The 14482-nt window shown below is 41.3% G+C and overlaps 1 protein-coding gene across 3 annotated transcripts in view; it reads left to right on the top strand.

Moving 5' to 3' along the window:
- Positions 1–14482, top strand: part of AMMECR1L (AMMECR1 like) — a 19257-nt gene extending 4775 nt beyond the window's left edge. For 2 of the 3 annotated variants that reach the window (XM_039851276.1, XM_039851278.1), the window contains 6 exons: positions 3940–4384; positions 6359–6469; positions 6793–6907; positions 7558–7648; positions 9109–9205; positions 10896–14482. In XM_039851276.1, coding sequence (XP_039707210.1) covers positions 3978–4384; positions 6359–6469; positions 6793–6907; positions 7558–7648; positions 9109–9205; positions 10896–11007 — 933 coding nt within the window. In that variant the 5' untranslated portion in view covers positions 3940–3977 and the 3' untranslated portion in view covers positions 11008–14482. Of the gene's footprint in view, positions 1–3934; positions 4385–6358; positions 6470–6792; positions 6908–7557; positions 7649–9108; positions 9206–10895 lie in introns of all 3 variants that reach the window. The other variant, XM_039851277.1, reaches the window with a different exon arrangement.

Below are 14482 nucleotides of genomic sequence, written 5' to 3'. Positions count from 1 at the left end.
ACTTTATTTGACACTTGATAGGTTAGGAAGTCTAAAGTAAAGAGGTAAAACAGTAATTCCTTTTATTTCCTCCAGCTTTTTGTAGAAGTATGGCTTTGGCTCCATCTGGTGGAAATCCAGTTTTAACTAATTCATCCTCATTGATCTCAAGTGGACAGACAGCAGGAAAATGAGATCATTTCTGCTGGCTCTTAAAGTGGCCCTTGAGTTTACCTTTGAAAGAGTAACTAGCTGAAGGCTTTAGAGGGTCTCGGTGATATATGTGTCTATAAAACAAGGGTTTTTACACCTGACTTCCAGTTATTTTAGATAAACCAGCTTCACAGTAACCATTCAGTTACTTCTACTATGATCAGAGTATAATTGCTGGTAGTTTTTATGAGGTGTTGGGGGAGGGTGAGAAAAATTCCCACACCATTTTAGAAGACGTGTTGAGTATATCATTAGGAATATTTGTTTTTTGTTCGTCAGACAATAGGTGAGTCTTGTATTGAAATGCTGTTATCCTGAGGTGTCTTACACTGCGCTCTCAGCCAAGCTATTGGAGAAACAAGTGTCTCTGGCTGTTGTAAGCCAGTCCTGGAAGCAGAGTCTGAGACCACTTCCTTGTGAGATGCTGCTTTATTCTAATAGGGTTAGAAGAGTCTCTAACCTAAAGAAAGTTTTGATGAAAGTGGTGGATAGTGGTTGATGTTGTAAATAAAAAGTATTTACTACCAGCCTCATGATTTACTTCACATTCTTTACTGTTGTTCACTTAATATTTGCTTTATGCTGACAGATAAGTAAAATATCAGCCCCCTTCGAAATAATTCAGTGGAGGAGGGGAGATGGAGTGAGTAGGTAGGCTAGAGATGAAATAAGATTGCCCGTATGTTGAAAATTGTTAAAGCTGGGTATTGGGTTCATTATACTATTTCACTTTGTTTATGTTTGAAATTTTCCATCGACTTAAATTCATAGAATAAAGTTTTAAAGAAGTGCCTTCTAATATTTTTGGTGCGGAAAGTCTCTAACTCTGCCTTTGGTCACTAATTGAGAGTATTGATTGAATTGTTTGCATGGGATGGCCTCCCAAGAAATGCTTGGGCCTAAGGAGCCACAAGATTTGGGTTGGTTCTGTTGATTTCAAATCATAGTTTGGGAGGCTGGGGGGTAATTGTTAAATGTAATCAGTTGTGATCATCCCACTGCAGATCAGTGATTGTACGAGGTGTGAAGGCAGAATATGCAGACTTGACTTCTGCCTTGGCATGGTTTGAAAAACCCTTCTATTGCTCTGTTGTGGATTGTTTCACTGTCAGGTAGTTGATAACATTTGCTAAGGAACACCTGAATTACCACCATTATAATGTTTAGCTTTCCTTCAGGTATACTTTAGTGTAATGAGAATGAGGAAAGATTTTTTTTTTTAACCTTTGTGTTTCATCCCCTCTCCTTGTTTCTTTGAATTTTGGGGCTCTCCAGAGGCAGAGATTCCGGGTCCTGTTAAAACTCTAGCTCTCTAGAGATAGTTCTGCTGCTTCATTCAACATGTGTCCTAAACCCCCTGCCCAAAGTTATGTACAAGATAGAAAGTCAAAAGCTCAGGGGCCAGTGACATCCATTGTGAACTAAAATGATAATGTCAGGGTTACTGGTAATTGTTAGGGTGATGCCTGAGATTCTGGCTTTGAACTTAGGTTTTGATTTTTTTTTTTTTCTCCTCTATTTTTGTTGGCAAGATTCTGTAAACTATTAGGCTTGTTCTTAGTATACCCTTGAATGTAATTTGTTTTTCATCATGCACTTAGGAAAGGGACTGAATCCAATGGCTATTATTGGCAGGCCTTACTCTTCTTCGTGGCTTAGTGGGAAAACCCAGGCCTTGTACTCTGATGGATAGATTACAGTCCCAATCCTAACTCTGCCACTGAGTGGCAGTCTGGCTTTTGGCAGGTTATCTGGCTTATTAATATTAAGCCAGAGGTCCTGCCTCTGTAAAATGATGGTAACATCGTCTGCCTTGCTGAGTGGTTTTGAGGATTCTTTGAAACCCTACTTAGCACCTGTTCAGTGCAAGCAGTACTCTAAGCCCTGATTGAACAGTGAAGTCTTGGCCCTTGGGGAGTTCCATCCTAATGGGAGCAGTCAAGGCCCAAATATTGAGAGCATCTAAGTAAATTGACACTTACTATGCCAGACACTTTATTAAGCACTTTACATTTATTAAAAAAGTCATTTAATTCCAACAACCACATAAGGAAAGTCCTGTAGTTCTTGTGAAGAAACTGAGTCAGAGAGGTAATCCTTAAGCAGTCAGAATTTGAACCCAGGCCATTTGGCTCTGGAGGCAATATTTTCAACCAAGACATTCTGCTCCCTCTCTTAACAGTCTAAATAAGACACGTACATGCTCAGAAACATTCTAGTTTTTGGAGATTTTAATGTATCAAGTGCATAAGCCTTTCTCAAAAAGAAGCCCATGTTTCAAGCGAGACATTGAAGTGTACAAGCTACTATTTCTTGGCAACTGACAACTTTCATCTCACTAAGAATTGCCCCTACATACAAAACTGTGTATTTTGTTATGGATCAGCATATATCAAGAAGGTAAACAAATAGTATTTGATTTTTTTGTATTTCATTCAACTTAAAGTGACAGGTTGTTTTGTAGAAATAATGGCATCGCAAGCGGGTATATAAATATCTAATTTGATTTAAAGAGTTGTAGAATTTACAGCCAAAACTCTATGTTGTAGAGCAATGCCTAAAAAGGCAGTTATGTGCTGTGTGTTCAAATCATAGAGAAAATTTTAGGTAGGATAATACATATATAATTGAGGGAGAGGGCTAAAATTAGCCTGTCATGACGAGGAAAACAGTATACTTTTTGAAGTCAACAGAATTTTACAAACTTTACAATCGAATTTTACAATCAACTTTGAAATAATGGATCTAGATCTGATTCTGTTGATTATTGACACAGCAGAGAAAGGATTTTGGTAATGTTATAGCTATACATTTTTACCTTAGGCTTTTTAAGAAAAAAATTTTAGTAAAGATCCTTCCTCTCCTTCACATCATCGGATATGGGACACTGGTTTCCTGGCCCATCTGATGCCGCATTTTCTTAAACTGAGTGGCTCTGCATATGTCTGCTTTGCTAGGACAGAAATGGCTACCTCACAAAAGGACTGTGAAGCTTGGGTCATTTGTGTGAATAAAGGTTTCTACTAGGTTGTAGCATATCTTGAACGAGGTCTTGAAAAGATAGATGTATAGATATTGGAGTGATTTCAGAGAACCAAAGAAAATGAGTAAGGCATTGGAGAATGAGAGCAGTGACGGCAGGAAGGTGAGAGCCTTATGTTAGAAGGTGTGCTCTTTTCAGAATGGCAGCTAACTGCTTTTCATCTTCAGTAAGATCTGGGGCTGAAATTACAGAGATTTAGGTTAGCGATGAGGAAAATACAGAAAGAATGTGTTTAACAAGGAAAACGTAAAAGTTCTTCTGGGGTCCTTTAAAAATAGAGCAGTTCAATTTAGAGCCTCTAAAAGGGTAGAGAAAGCAACCTGATGAAGAGTCTGACAGGTCAGGTGGACTCTTCTAGTCAGTCTTGAAATGTCCTCATCAAGCTTTACAACGGCTGCCATTCCACCCTGTGTTCTGCCTGAGAGTCTTGGGCAAGAGAGAACGGTATTACCTGCCTCCATCCATGGTGATCATAGCTTTATGGAAAATAAATTATTCCCCTTTGGGAAAAGGTTGGGAGTTCTGCTCTGGAACTCAGGATCTCCTCTATCCCTGTTGGTCTGTGCCCCTTTGTGACCATGTGACCTGGATGAGCAAGAGAACTGATGACTTTTATCTCTCCATATAGACTCTTTGATTTTTGTTTTCTCCTTTTAACCAACTATTTGAATCAATGCTTACCTATTCATTCTCTTTTTGGTTAGGGTTCTGTAGCATTCCAGACCTCGAGCACTGAATCAGGATGGGAAAAAGACGTTGTGTTCCTCCACTCGAGCCCAAGTTGGCAGCAGGCTGTTGTGGGGTCAAGAAGCCCAAGTTATCTGGAAGTGGAACGCACACTCACGGGAACCAGTCCACAACTGTCCCCGGCTCTAGTTCAGGACCTCTTCAAAACCACCAGCATGTGGATGGCAGCAGTGGTCGGGAGAATGTGTCGGACTTAACTCTGGGACCTGGAAACTCTCCCATTACACGAATGAATCCCGCATCGGGAGCGCTGAGCCCTCTCCCCCGACCCAATGGAACTGCCAACACCACCAAGAATCTGGTGGTGACTGCAGAGATGTGCTGCTACTGCTTCGACGTTCTCTACTGTCACCTCTATGGCTTCCCACAGCCACGACTTCCTAGATTCACCAATGACCCCTAGTGAGTAAATCCTTCAGGATGGGAGAGTGAGAAAGGCATGATGGCATCGTTCCAGGGTCATTCTCCTCAGAGAGAGTGCTCCTTGTAAAAGCTTTAATGTGATTTGGGCAAAAGGTAATGGGAGTAGGATGATGAGAAATGTCCAACAATATCTAGAACGTTCACTGGATTCAGTAATGGAAGGGGGTTAGGTAATATTTGGAGGAGGTATAGGCTTGTGGTTAATTTTCTAGAAATTAAGAAAATTTTATCTTCGGCTCTTCTCTTGGTTTGTATGGGCATGAATAGGTCATTTAACCTCTCAAGTGTGGAGGTTACACCACCATCACACCATTGTAGACCCCAACAGTGTTGACGTCCAAGTGAATTGGGAGTTTTGAGGGCTAGGCTGGAGACTAAGAGCTTATTTAGTGGGAGCTGTGATGCTCTTAACAAGGGTGTTTTCACTTTGATCCTCAGCAGACCCGTGGTAATCCCCTAGGGCCACTGGCTGCCCATCAGAAATGTCAGAATGTGCCTTACTGTTTTTAGTTCAAGACTTTGTTGTTTGTCCCAAGCCCTCTCACGTGTCAGTGATATAAACAGGGAACATACATAAAGCATAAAGTAAAGAAACTCATGCCAGTGTTTGCTTCTTTCTCAGAATTGGAGGAAACTTAGAGCTCACTTTAAAGCGCACTGCTGCTTTTTGATTTTCGTTTTTAGGAATGCTTTTGGAGCACTCGTTGACCTAAGATTATTTATTCCCTAGCTGTTAATGCCACACTGGGGCATCGCATAGTCCCACTGGGCAGGGAATGGAGGGGCATGAAGGAAAAGTCTTTGCTCTTGAGAGACTTGTTGCATTGGCATATCACACCCACAAAGCTAAATAACGTGTGTGGCACACTGGACAGAAGTAGAGGGGAGGTTACTCCTGTGTGATTGTGTCAGGAGGAAATGTGGAGAAAATGTGCTAACTTTTCAGGGAAGTGTTGCCATGGGATACCATGGTCAGAAGAATCCTGACTGAGCAGATGGAGATTCTGAGCCTTGGTTGGAGTAGGATCAGGTGTGTCCCATAAAGGGAGAGGGACACAGGTTTGGAAGAGTGGGTGGTGGCCACAGCATTATCGGGAATGGGCTATATTTCCATCCTGCAGACAGTGGAATTCTTGAAGGGTTTTTAAGTAGGTGTTGAGACAGTAACTTTGGCTGGTGCTGTTCAGGTGTTTTGGTGCAAGGAAATGATAGGTGGGAGATCTGCTTTGTAACAATGATCCAAGAAGTACCTTTATCAATTAAGGTGCTTTTTAGAAGTGTTTAGCTCAGGGATCTAAGAGATAAGGACATAGGAGTATGGAGGAATCTCAGGAAGAGAGAACAGACTTGTAACCTAAAAAATCTGTCACTATCAATCTGATGTAGCCTAATGAAGCATTATTTTGGCATAGAAACAAAGTGGCAACATCTGCTAATAAGCAGCCCTCTTCAGTAGACGTTGTTTTTCTTTTTTGAACATTTATGAGCAGAAGGTATTTGAAGTTGCCAGGGGCAGAAATAATTAGGGGGAAAATGTGAGATTGTAGGGAATGCTTGCAGATAAGGAAGAGAAGGGTATACAGGCTCAATGTGTCTTCCTGAAGGATGGAACTAGGAAACTTGGACATTCAAAATGGAATAAAGAAGAAGAGAAAGATATGGAGAAATAAAAGGAAAAGTTCTGGGCAGAGGAGGAATATAGCACATACATGTGGTGCCTAAGCTTGTCAGTAAGGCACATAGGCAAGGCTACCCTGAGAGCCTTTCTTCATGCTGCCTTGTTGAGCTGTCCTCTCCATTTCCCTCCAGAGACTCCACCACTCCCCAAAAGGTACCTGGCAATTCAGAAAATCTTTTTGGGGAATAACGGAAATGAACAGGAAAAAAGCCAAGCTTTTGTTCTTATCCATGGTTGATTTGGGGCTAGAGCGTGCTTTGTGTTTTGCTTTTTAGTCCGCTCTTTGTGACATGGAAGACAGGGCGGGACAAGCGGCTTCGTGGCTGCATTGGGACCTTCTCAGCCATGAATCTTCATTCAGGACTCAGGGAATACACGTTAACCAGGTAATTAAACCAAGCATAAGATCTATATATAAATTGCCAATCGAATTTATCTACAGAATTGAAAACAGCTGCCTGACTTTGGCTCTTCTAAGTGATAAAGAATGAGTGTTCTCTTTTTGGTGATCGGGAAATGTGGGGGCTTTAATGTGGTGAGTCACTTATCAGTTCAGCTACAGACAGTTAATATCAAGTTTTTTAGCACATTAGTATTGACGGATAATAGATGTTCTCTGCATAGCTCAAGGATCATAAATATTTGGGCATATGATGTTGACTCCTAATTACTCCAGAGAGCCCCACTTATGTTTTCTTTCCCCTTCCAGTGCACTTAAGGACAGCCGATTTCCCCCACTGACCCGAGAGGAGCTGCCTAAACTTTCCTGCTCTGTCTCCCTCCTTACTAACTTTGAGGATGCCAGTGATTACCTGGACTGGGAGGTGAGAACAGCTGCATTTGGAACTCTGCGTCTCTCGTTGCATTTGGGTTCGGGTTAGTACATGGTAATGTATCTCCTTCATTGAGAGGGCATAAGAATGTGAAAGCTGAGTTTGGAAGCAGTTGTGGGCAACATAGGTGACAGAAAAGGTGCTGCAATATTATAAGCAGAAAATTGTGAAGGCTTTTTTTCCATTTTTTCTCAGTCCACTCTGGTCTACATCCTTCTTCCATGTCCAATAAATAATAGGATAAAGCAGAATATTCTAGATCCCTCTTGGTAAGCCCTTGAGTAAAAGTTGTTACTTAGAGTCATTTGTGAAGGGTTGTAAACCCAGATCAAACCCATGGCATGTTCATTTAATGGAATAGATTAAAGGTGGAATATTCAGGTTATCAGATGAACTGTTAAAAGAATTTATATAACCTTCATACTCTCTGAACTGGCGACATGTCGAATCACACCTTCCCTCAAGCTAAAGTTTCTTTGGCTTCTATACCTGAGAGAGAGTGTTAGTCGTGGAAAGCAAAAGGTTCTCCTTTTCTCAGACCTGGGTCAAGCCGGTCAGGGTACAATATCAGTTTATATGTGGATGGCTTAAGTTCCCTTAGAATGAGTAAATGCCATTTATTTGGTTGTGTTTTTCTGTAGGTAGGGGTCCATGGGATTCGAATTGAATTCATCAATGAAAAAGGCGTCAAACGTACAGCCACATATTTACCTGAGGTTGCTAAGGAACAAGGTGAGTTTGACAAATGGAATTGCAGTGAACTATACTGTTCACAGTGTTGCCAGTTAAAGAAAAGAAAAAGGAGTGTGTTGTCTTTCAGCCCAAAGGCAACTAAGAATGAGTGCCTTTCTTCTTCTTAATACCTATCAGAGTCTTATTCAATGATAAACTTCCCCAAAAGATGCAGAAGCTGGGGGGAAAAAAGGGTTAAAGATTTCTCTTACCTGCTTGTTATACTTACTTTCAGTGAATAGTTTTATTTCTTGGCCCCCAAAACTACAGTGATAATTGTAGCAAAATTTCACCAATTTACTTGACAATATTATGGAGTTCATTGTAAAGGAAAGTTGCCCATATCAATGGGTTTTGAACTTTTGGTCATGAATTATTAAACAGTGTTATATTTGAGAAAAGGCGAAACATAATTTCTCCTGTTTTTTAAAGAACTTTGTAGTTTAGAATGCTACATTAAAGGTAAGAAATGGGTCAAGCAGATTTTCTCTTTAAAAGAATATTTAAAAGAATACCTTTAAATGTTGCTTTTGCGTTTAACCCGATTTTTGTCTTTCTTGGAATTAGTCTTTTTTAAATTAATATGTGGAACACAGTATTTTTGGGGTGTGAACGTAGAATAAAGAGTAAAGTCCAGTTCAATATGTCAGCGAACTAATTATGTGGAGAGCTGCCTTATTGGTTTCCATCGTGGTTGTGCTTAAACCTTTTCAAAAGCAGTGTGGATGTAACATAAAAAGGAAGCCTTTTATCCATCTCTTTGAGATTACAAAGGTAACATTTCTGTGCAGGGTGGCACACCATAAGTATTTTCTAATACTGAAATGTTACAATAACTTAGGTAATCAGATTACTTTTGCTATTTGAAAATTGGTTAGGAAAATTTAAAAATTGGCACATACTGTAGTAATTTAGGGGCTTTTCTTTGGTTTTCAATATGATAATATTAGGTTTTATCTGTTAAAAATGCAAAAACAGCAGAACTATATGTGTGAACAACTTTCCCATCCTTCCTAAAGGAATAGCTTCATTCCCTACTATTATTTCTCTGTAATAGGACACAAGACTCCTAGAAATAATCAAAATGAAGAAAGGTCACACAAAGGAATGCAAGCTGCAGAATTTGAATTTTCTCTTCCCACAGACCAGCCCTGGTTAACAGCACTAGGCCAATAGGCCAGTCTAAGTTGGGACTGTGCTTGTTCTAGATTCTTATACTGGGATCACATCTGATAGGAAAGATGCCTATCAGGGGTGCCCAGGGACACAGCCATTATGGTGTGTCAGGCCATAATCTCATGTCTTCAAGATTTTCCTTGGACTTTCAGTAAGACTGACAACTCAGCACCCAGGGCTTCCTCTGCCCCTCCCTAACAGATTTAGCTACTTCTCTCACCATGTTAGAGTGTGTCCCACTATGTCATTGTACACTGACCTCAGTGTGTCTCTCTTCTCCTCAGACTGGGATCAGATCCAGACAATAGACTCCTTGCTCAGGAAAGGTGGCTTTAAGGCTCCGATTACCAGTGAATTCAGAAAAACGATCAAACTCACTAGGTAAGCCACTGTCTCATTTTCCTTGTCATTTTAATTTAGTCGGGGTTGGATAGAGGATACTTCCAATGCAAAGGGGAAGAAAAAAAATTACTACTGTTTCTAAACCACAGAAGTATGATGAGGTCGAGGCTCTGAGGAGACAATGGCAGCAAAGGCAGACTCCTCAGCATCCTGAGTGTCTTAACAGCTGAGCTGATAGCAGAGTAGGAGCAGGGCTTAGGCCACTAAGCAAGTCATGGGTGTCTGTGCTTGTTGGGAAGCTAAGGGGCAAGATTGAAGTCAGGAAAGAAGGCTCTTAGTGCAGAAGGCCAGAGTCAGTTGAAGCCACATGACATCAGGTGGCAGAGATACAAGTGGCATGTTAAAGGAATAGTCAGAAAATGCTTTTTAAAAAGAGTTACAAGGTAATACCTCTGCCTGTTTGGGGTGAATGCTTTGGGGAGGTTGCCTAGTGTGGTAGAATGCACATGGATTTGGGGTCTGAAACCCAGCTCCACCACCTTGCTGCATGACCTGGGTCAGTTATTCTGCCTCTCTGAGTGGAAAAAAAAATTTTCTTGTCTGTAAGAAATGAATGATAATGCCTTGGGGTTTTTGTAGGATGTGGTATGTTAATGTATAAGGAATTTCTAGACCAGGGTCAGGCAGTATTTTAGGTGGTCGGTAAACGTCAGTTCTCTTCCCATCCCTACTGAAATCAGAAACACTGAGAGGTTTAGTTTCTGTGGGCTTTTGTGGGCCTCTGGCCCCCTCATCTGTAAAATGCTGAATAATCATATAGTAACGTCACAGGTTTATTTGGAAGGTAACCCAGTGTTTTTGAAATGCTTTGGATTCCAAAAAATAATCTTCAAATACAAAGCATTATTATTATTATTATTATTATAATTTATTTGAACAGCCATTTCCCTGTCAAAATTCAGGAATAATCACCTTGCAGTGGAGGAGTGATTACAGTGGGAAAGAGATGGCTCTGGGTAAGGATTGTCACACCCAGCTCCTGTGGTCTGTAGTAGGCTCCATAGGTTTGTAACACCACATGCTTTGCATCGACTTGTGGCTCTTTCCAGAGCAAAGCCAAAGTGCTATGAATTCTGTTTCGATGACCCTGTGATACAATATGGCATATTCATCCAGGAATTAAGACCCATCCTATGTAGTCCCAGGATCCTTTAACCTGCTTCATGAGAATTTGAGCCAGAATTAGGTATCTGTGCCCTTTTGGTTATAAATAACTTGTTTATAGCTTTTTGCAAATTGAGGTTGTATTGCATTTCTGTCAATTTATCACATTTTAACCTGAAAGTAGATACGCAGTTTACCCTGGACATTGGAGCAGTCATCTTCCGATCTGCTACCCATGTAATTTGACCTTGAAATTCTTCATCCAGACCCCAGTAGCAGATGGCTTAAGAGCAGCCTGATGATAAGCATATGTAGTGTTTAAAGGTGGGATGTGCAGAAAATACATTCTCAGGGGTGATTGTGATTGTGCTTTTTCATCTTGTTCATTTGTAATAACAACATTGTTTCCTTGTGCTGTCTTTCATTTTCTGTAAGTAAGGTTGTTCTTGTTCTTCCATTTTATTCTTTCAAAAATGTGGAATAAGCTTTTGGTTTTCTCTGCTGAGTGACTTTACTAAATGAAGTGTTTGGAGTTTCTAATACTCTTCCCTGTTTCCTTACACAGGTACCGAAGTGAGAAGGTGACAATCAGTTATGCAGAATATATTGCTTCTCGACAACACTGTTTCCAGAATGGCACTCTTCATGCCCCGCCCCTCTACAATCATTACTCCTGACACACGGCTGCATGACCAGTCTCACCCCCCTGTGGCCACCAATGGCTATGACATCATTGGAGCAGATGCCTCCTCTTCCTGGTCCAGTTACTTCTATTACTGCACCATTTTATGATGCTAGCTTCCGTTGCCAAGTCTGCCTCCAGCTGACTTGAGGGGTGGGGGGGCACGGGGTTATACTGAATGAAACAGAACTTGAGGTGCCCAAGCCTTATCTCAGCCTTTCCTCGTCATGGGGTTCCGTTGGATTGGGGCTCCTCCATGACTGGTGAGAATTACTGTGTGAGTGCAGAAGACCTTTGGCATGCAGGTGTCACTGGTGATTTGCTGCCTGTGTGTTGGCCACACAGTGGAAGCTGGAATTGATGATTCCTGAAGGCTTACCCCACATACACCTCTGCAGCCTCCCCAGATCAAGTAGGTGTATTCCCCTGGCAGTCTGGGCAACGGAGACCAACAAGAAACATTTTTAGGTTGTTTTAAATTCCTTTTTTTAAACTTCCAGTTTATTGCATACCAAGAATTGATTACAACCTCCATGTTTCATAAGTGGACGCCATGTTAGGGGTGAACATGGGCACCGTGAGTCCTCTGAGGCTCCTGGACAGAGACCCACATCAAGACCGAAAGCCCTTTGGATGGCGTTGCAGATCTCATTGCTCAATTAGCTTTGACGGTTTTAATTCTCATTTCACTGTCAGTTGGATTTTTTGGCACTCTTCTTACATTGAGTCTCCTGGTATTGAACAGAGCTCTGTGGTGTAACCTGCTGAGGAATGAACTGGGATGTCCACAGGAGGTCCTGATGCCATCACTGCATGCAGTGTGAAAGGAGAGACCTCTTCCTTACCACCCGGCTACCTCACTCCTCTACTGGTAGCAGTGCCTATAGCTGGATCTAGGATCTCAGAAGACAGATGTTCGTGCAAGCACCTGGGCTGGGCTTTAAAAAGACATTGCCATAGAGAATTCAGGGTCTTCAAGCTGTTTTTCTTTTCAGGCATACATCCTAAGGGACCTTTAAGCAGAGGAGTTCCCTTTTTCTAGTTTGCCTATAAAGTGGGAAAACAGTTGATGATTCAGTCCTTTACAGGACTTTAGAACAAAGCGGTGTAAGTAATCAAGGTGAATCTTTATCTTGCCTAATATGCTGGGACTCTTCACCCCGCCAGGGCAAAGTTCCAAATAGCTCATGTTATTCTAGGTCATTCAGACTTTCATGTGGCATATTTCCCCTTCTCATGGTCGCTGACTCCAAACAGCTGTCAGCAAGTGTCTCCTCCCTCTTGCCTTTTCTTCACTCATTTGGTGGCAAAGTTCATAACAGTTGGGGACTTGGAAGATGCTTTGGAAACACTGTCACAGAGGCACTGCTGAAAGTATTAACAGGAAGAGGTGGCCAGTTGGAAGAAAAGATCCTAAGGGTGATATACTGGTTTTCAACAACATGCTTAGAGAACTCAAAGTGGATTGGGTGTCAATCTGGTGAATGCAATGTTTTGATTTAATTTATTTTTAAAAGTTTATGTGGTGATAGTGTGGCTTTCTAGAGTGGGCAAATATTCAAGTCAAAAGATCTTTTGAGTTTTCTGCCAAGAATGGGGGAGGGTGAAGCAGAGACACAGTCTAAGAAATGGCACATGTGCTGTTATAGGCACTGCTGTCTTGTTTCTTGGACAAGATGTCTAAGGGTGAGCAGATTTGCATGGCACCATCCTCTGTTCATGAGGATGTGGAATGTGGAAGGGAAATACGGGGCTCACATTCGGATGCCCAGGCCAGGCTGCATCACTCCATCTTATTTTGTGCTGCATTCTCACATCCTGCCACTTTTCCCTTGCAAAGTTAATGAGAAAAGCTATTGAAGATGAAGGGATTATTTCATGATTTCCTGCTGCTGAGAATAATGTCTTGTTACAAACGTGACGACAGTTACTCTTAGGTGCCATGGATTGATGTCAGGGTGGTCAGCTCTGGAAAACCACCCACCTTTAATTTGTACAACAGTATTGATACATAGGGCTACTCTCATTACTGTTCAAGTGTTCTATGTTAAAAGTTGTGTTTAATTTCTAAAGATTAAAAACAGCAAAAAAAATGGTGCTAAACTTTCACCCCTGAGCACGCTCAGTGAGACTGGTCATACAAGCATTTACAGTGCCATGCTCTTCAAGCCTATTTTTTCTTGTAGAAATGTTGCCCTGTTTGTCTTCCCCAATGTATAGTATGTTTTTTATTTTATTTTATTGAGGGTGGGATAGGATACCTGCCATTTAAGAAAATGAACAGGAAAATTAAAACCCACAAAATGGGGGGAAATAATCAGTGCACAAGAATTGGGCTGGTTGAGCCCGGCACCACACTGAAGTGGGCTCAGTGGTTTTGGAGTGAAGAAGCCTTACTCCCTGCACATTCCCTCATGCTCCCATATAAGTCCAGCAGTGGAGATGTTCATGGTCCTCTTGTCACGGGGACTCAGGAATCGACCAAGGAAAGTTATTTGCCTTGGTTGTGTAAGAAGTGGCACTGTTAGTGTCCATCCTAAATGGGTCTAGTCAGGAAGCAGTCAAATTGTATAGTCATGGTCACCTCGTGAAGATGTGTGGCGGGTGGCTCTCAGGAAAAATACTGTCTGGATCATGCGTGTGGCAGCTTTGCATAAGGAGATGACGGCTCCGAACTGGAACTGAACTTCCTTCCACGCACTTGACCAGTGCAGTGATGAGGGTGGCCAGTAAATCTGTGAGTGGCAGGTTTAAAGAGAGGGAATGTTTTCTGGTTGGTGTTCTTTGTCTTTGGGCTGCTCAAGCTGAACAGTAGGTGACCACTGTTTTCAAGGGGCCAGCCCAATTTGGCTGGTTTGGTTCAGAGTTTGTTTCATCCCTAGCTGTGAGTGCCTTTTGGTCTGGAAAGTTGGCTTGTCTCATAATTACCACAGCTAGGACATTCTCTGTAATTATGAATTGTCCTTGTTTTACATTAACTAAAAGAGAATGTCTTTGATCACTAGAATTTGTTGGTGTTGGATTGTTTCCACTGTGAGGTTCTTAAACTTTTTCACTTCATAATATTAAAGCAACTCATGTTAGAGACCCTTTCAACATGAAAGGTTTGTAGTTGAGACATAACGTATATTTTATTGTTCATAATAAAAATCATCTATACAAAAGTCCCAAGTGTTAATTTTAATATTTGCACAAGATCTGTTTTCCATGATGTGTTAATACCTACAATTTCACTAACTGTTGGTGTTATTTTCTTTTGAGATTCTGGAGCCTAAGGAGCTTGTGTTTTTGTTTGTTCGTTTATTTTATTCTTCCCTGAAGCAAGAGACTTTGTATGGCCTTCAGTGCAAAGACTTCAGACCAATTCTTCATATTACACTTGGTTGCCTCTTGGCTATATAACTTCTGAGTGCAAATCATTGAACTCTTTAACGAAGTATTGTAGAGAATAAATCATAATGGGTAAACAA

Source organism: Pteropus medius, unplaced genomic scaffold (genome assembly GCF_902729225.1).
Source record: "Pteropus medius unplaced genomic scaffold, Ma_sr-lr_union100, whole genome shotgun sequence".
Taxonomy (NCBI): Eukaryota; Metazoa; Chordata; class Mammalia; order Chiroptera; family Pteropodidae; genus Pteropus; species Pteropus medius.
This window is presented reverse-complemented; position numbering and strand designations above follow the sequence as displayed.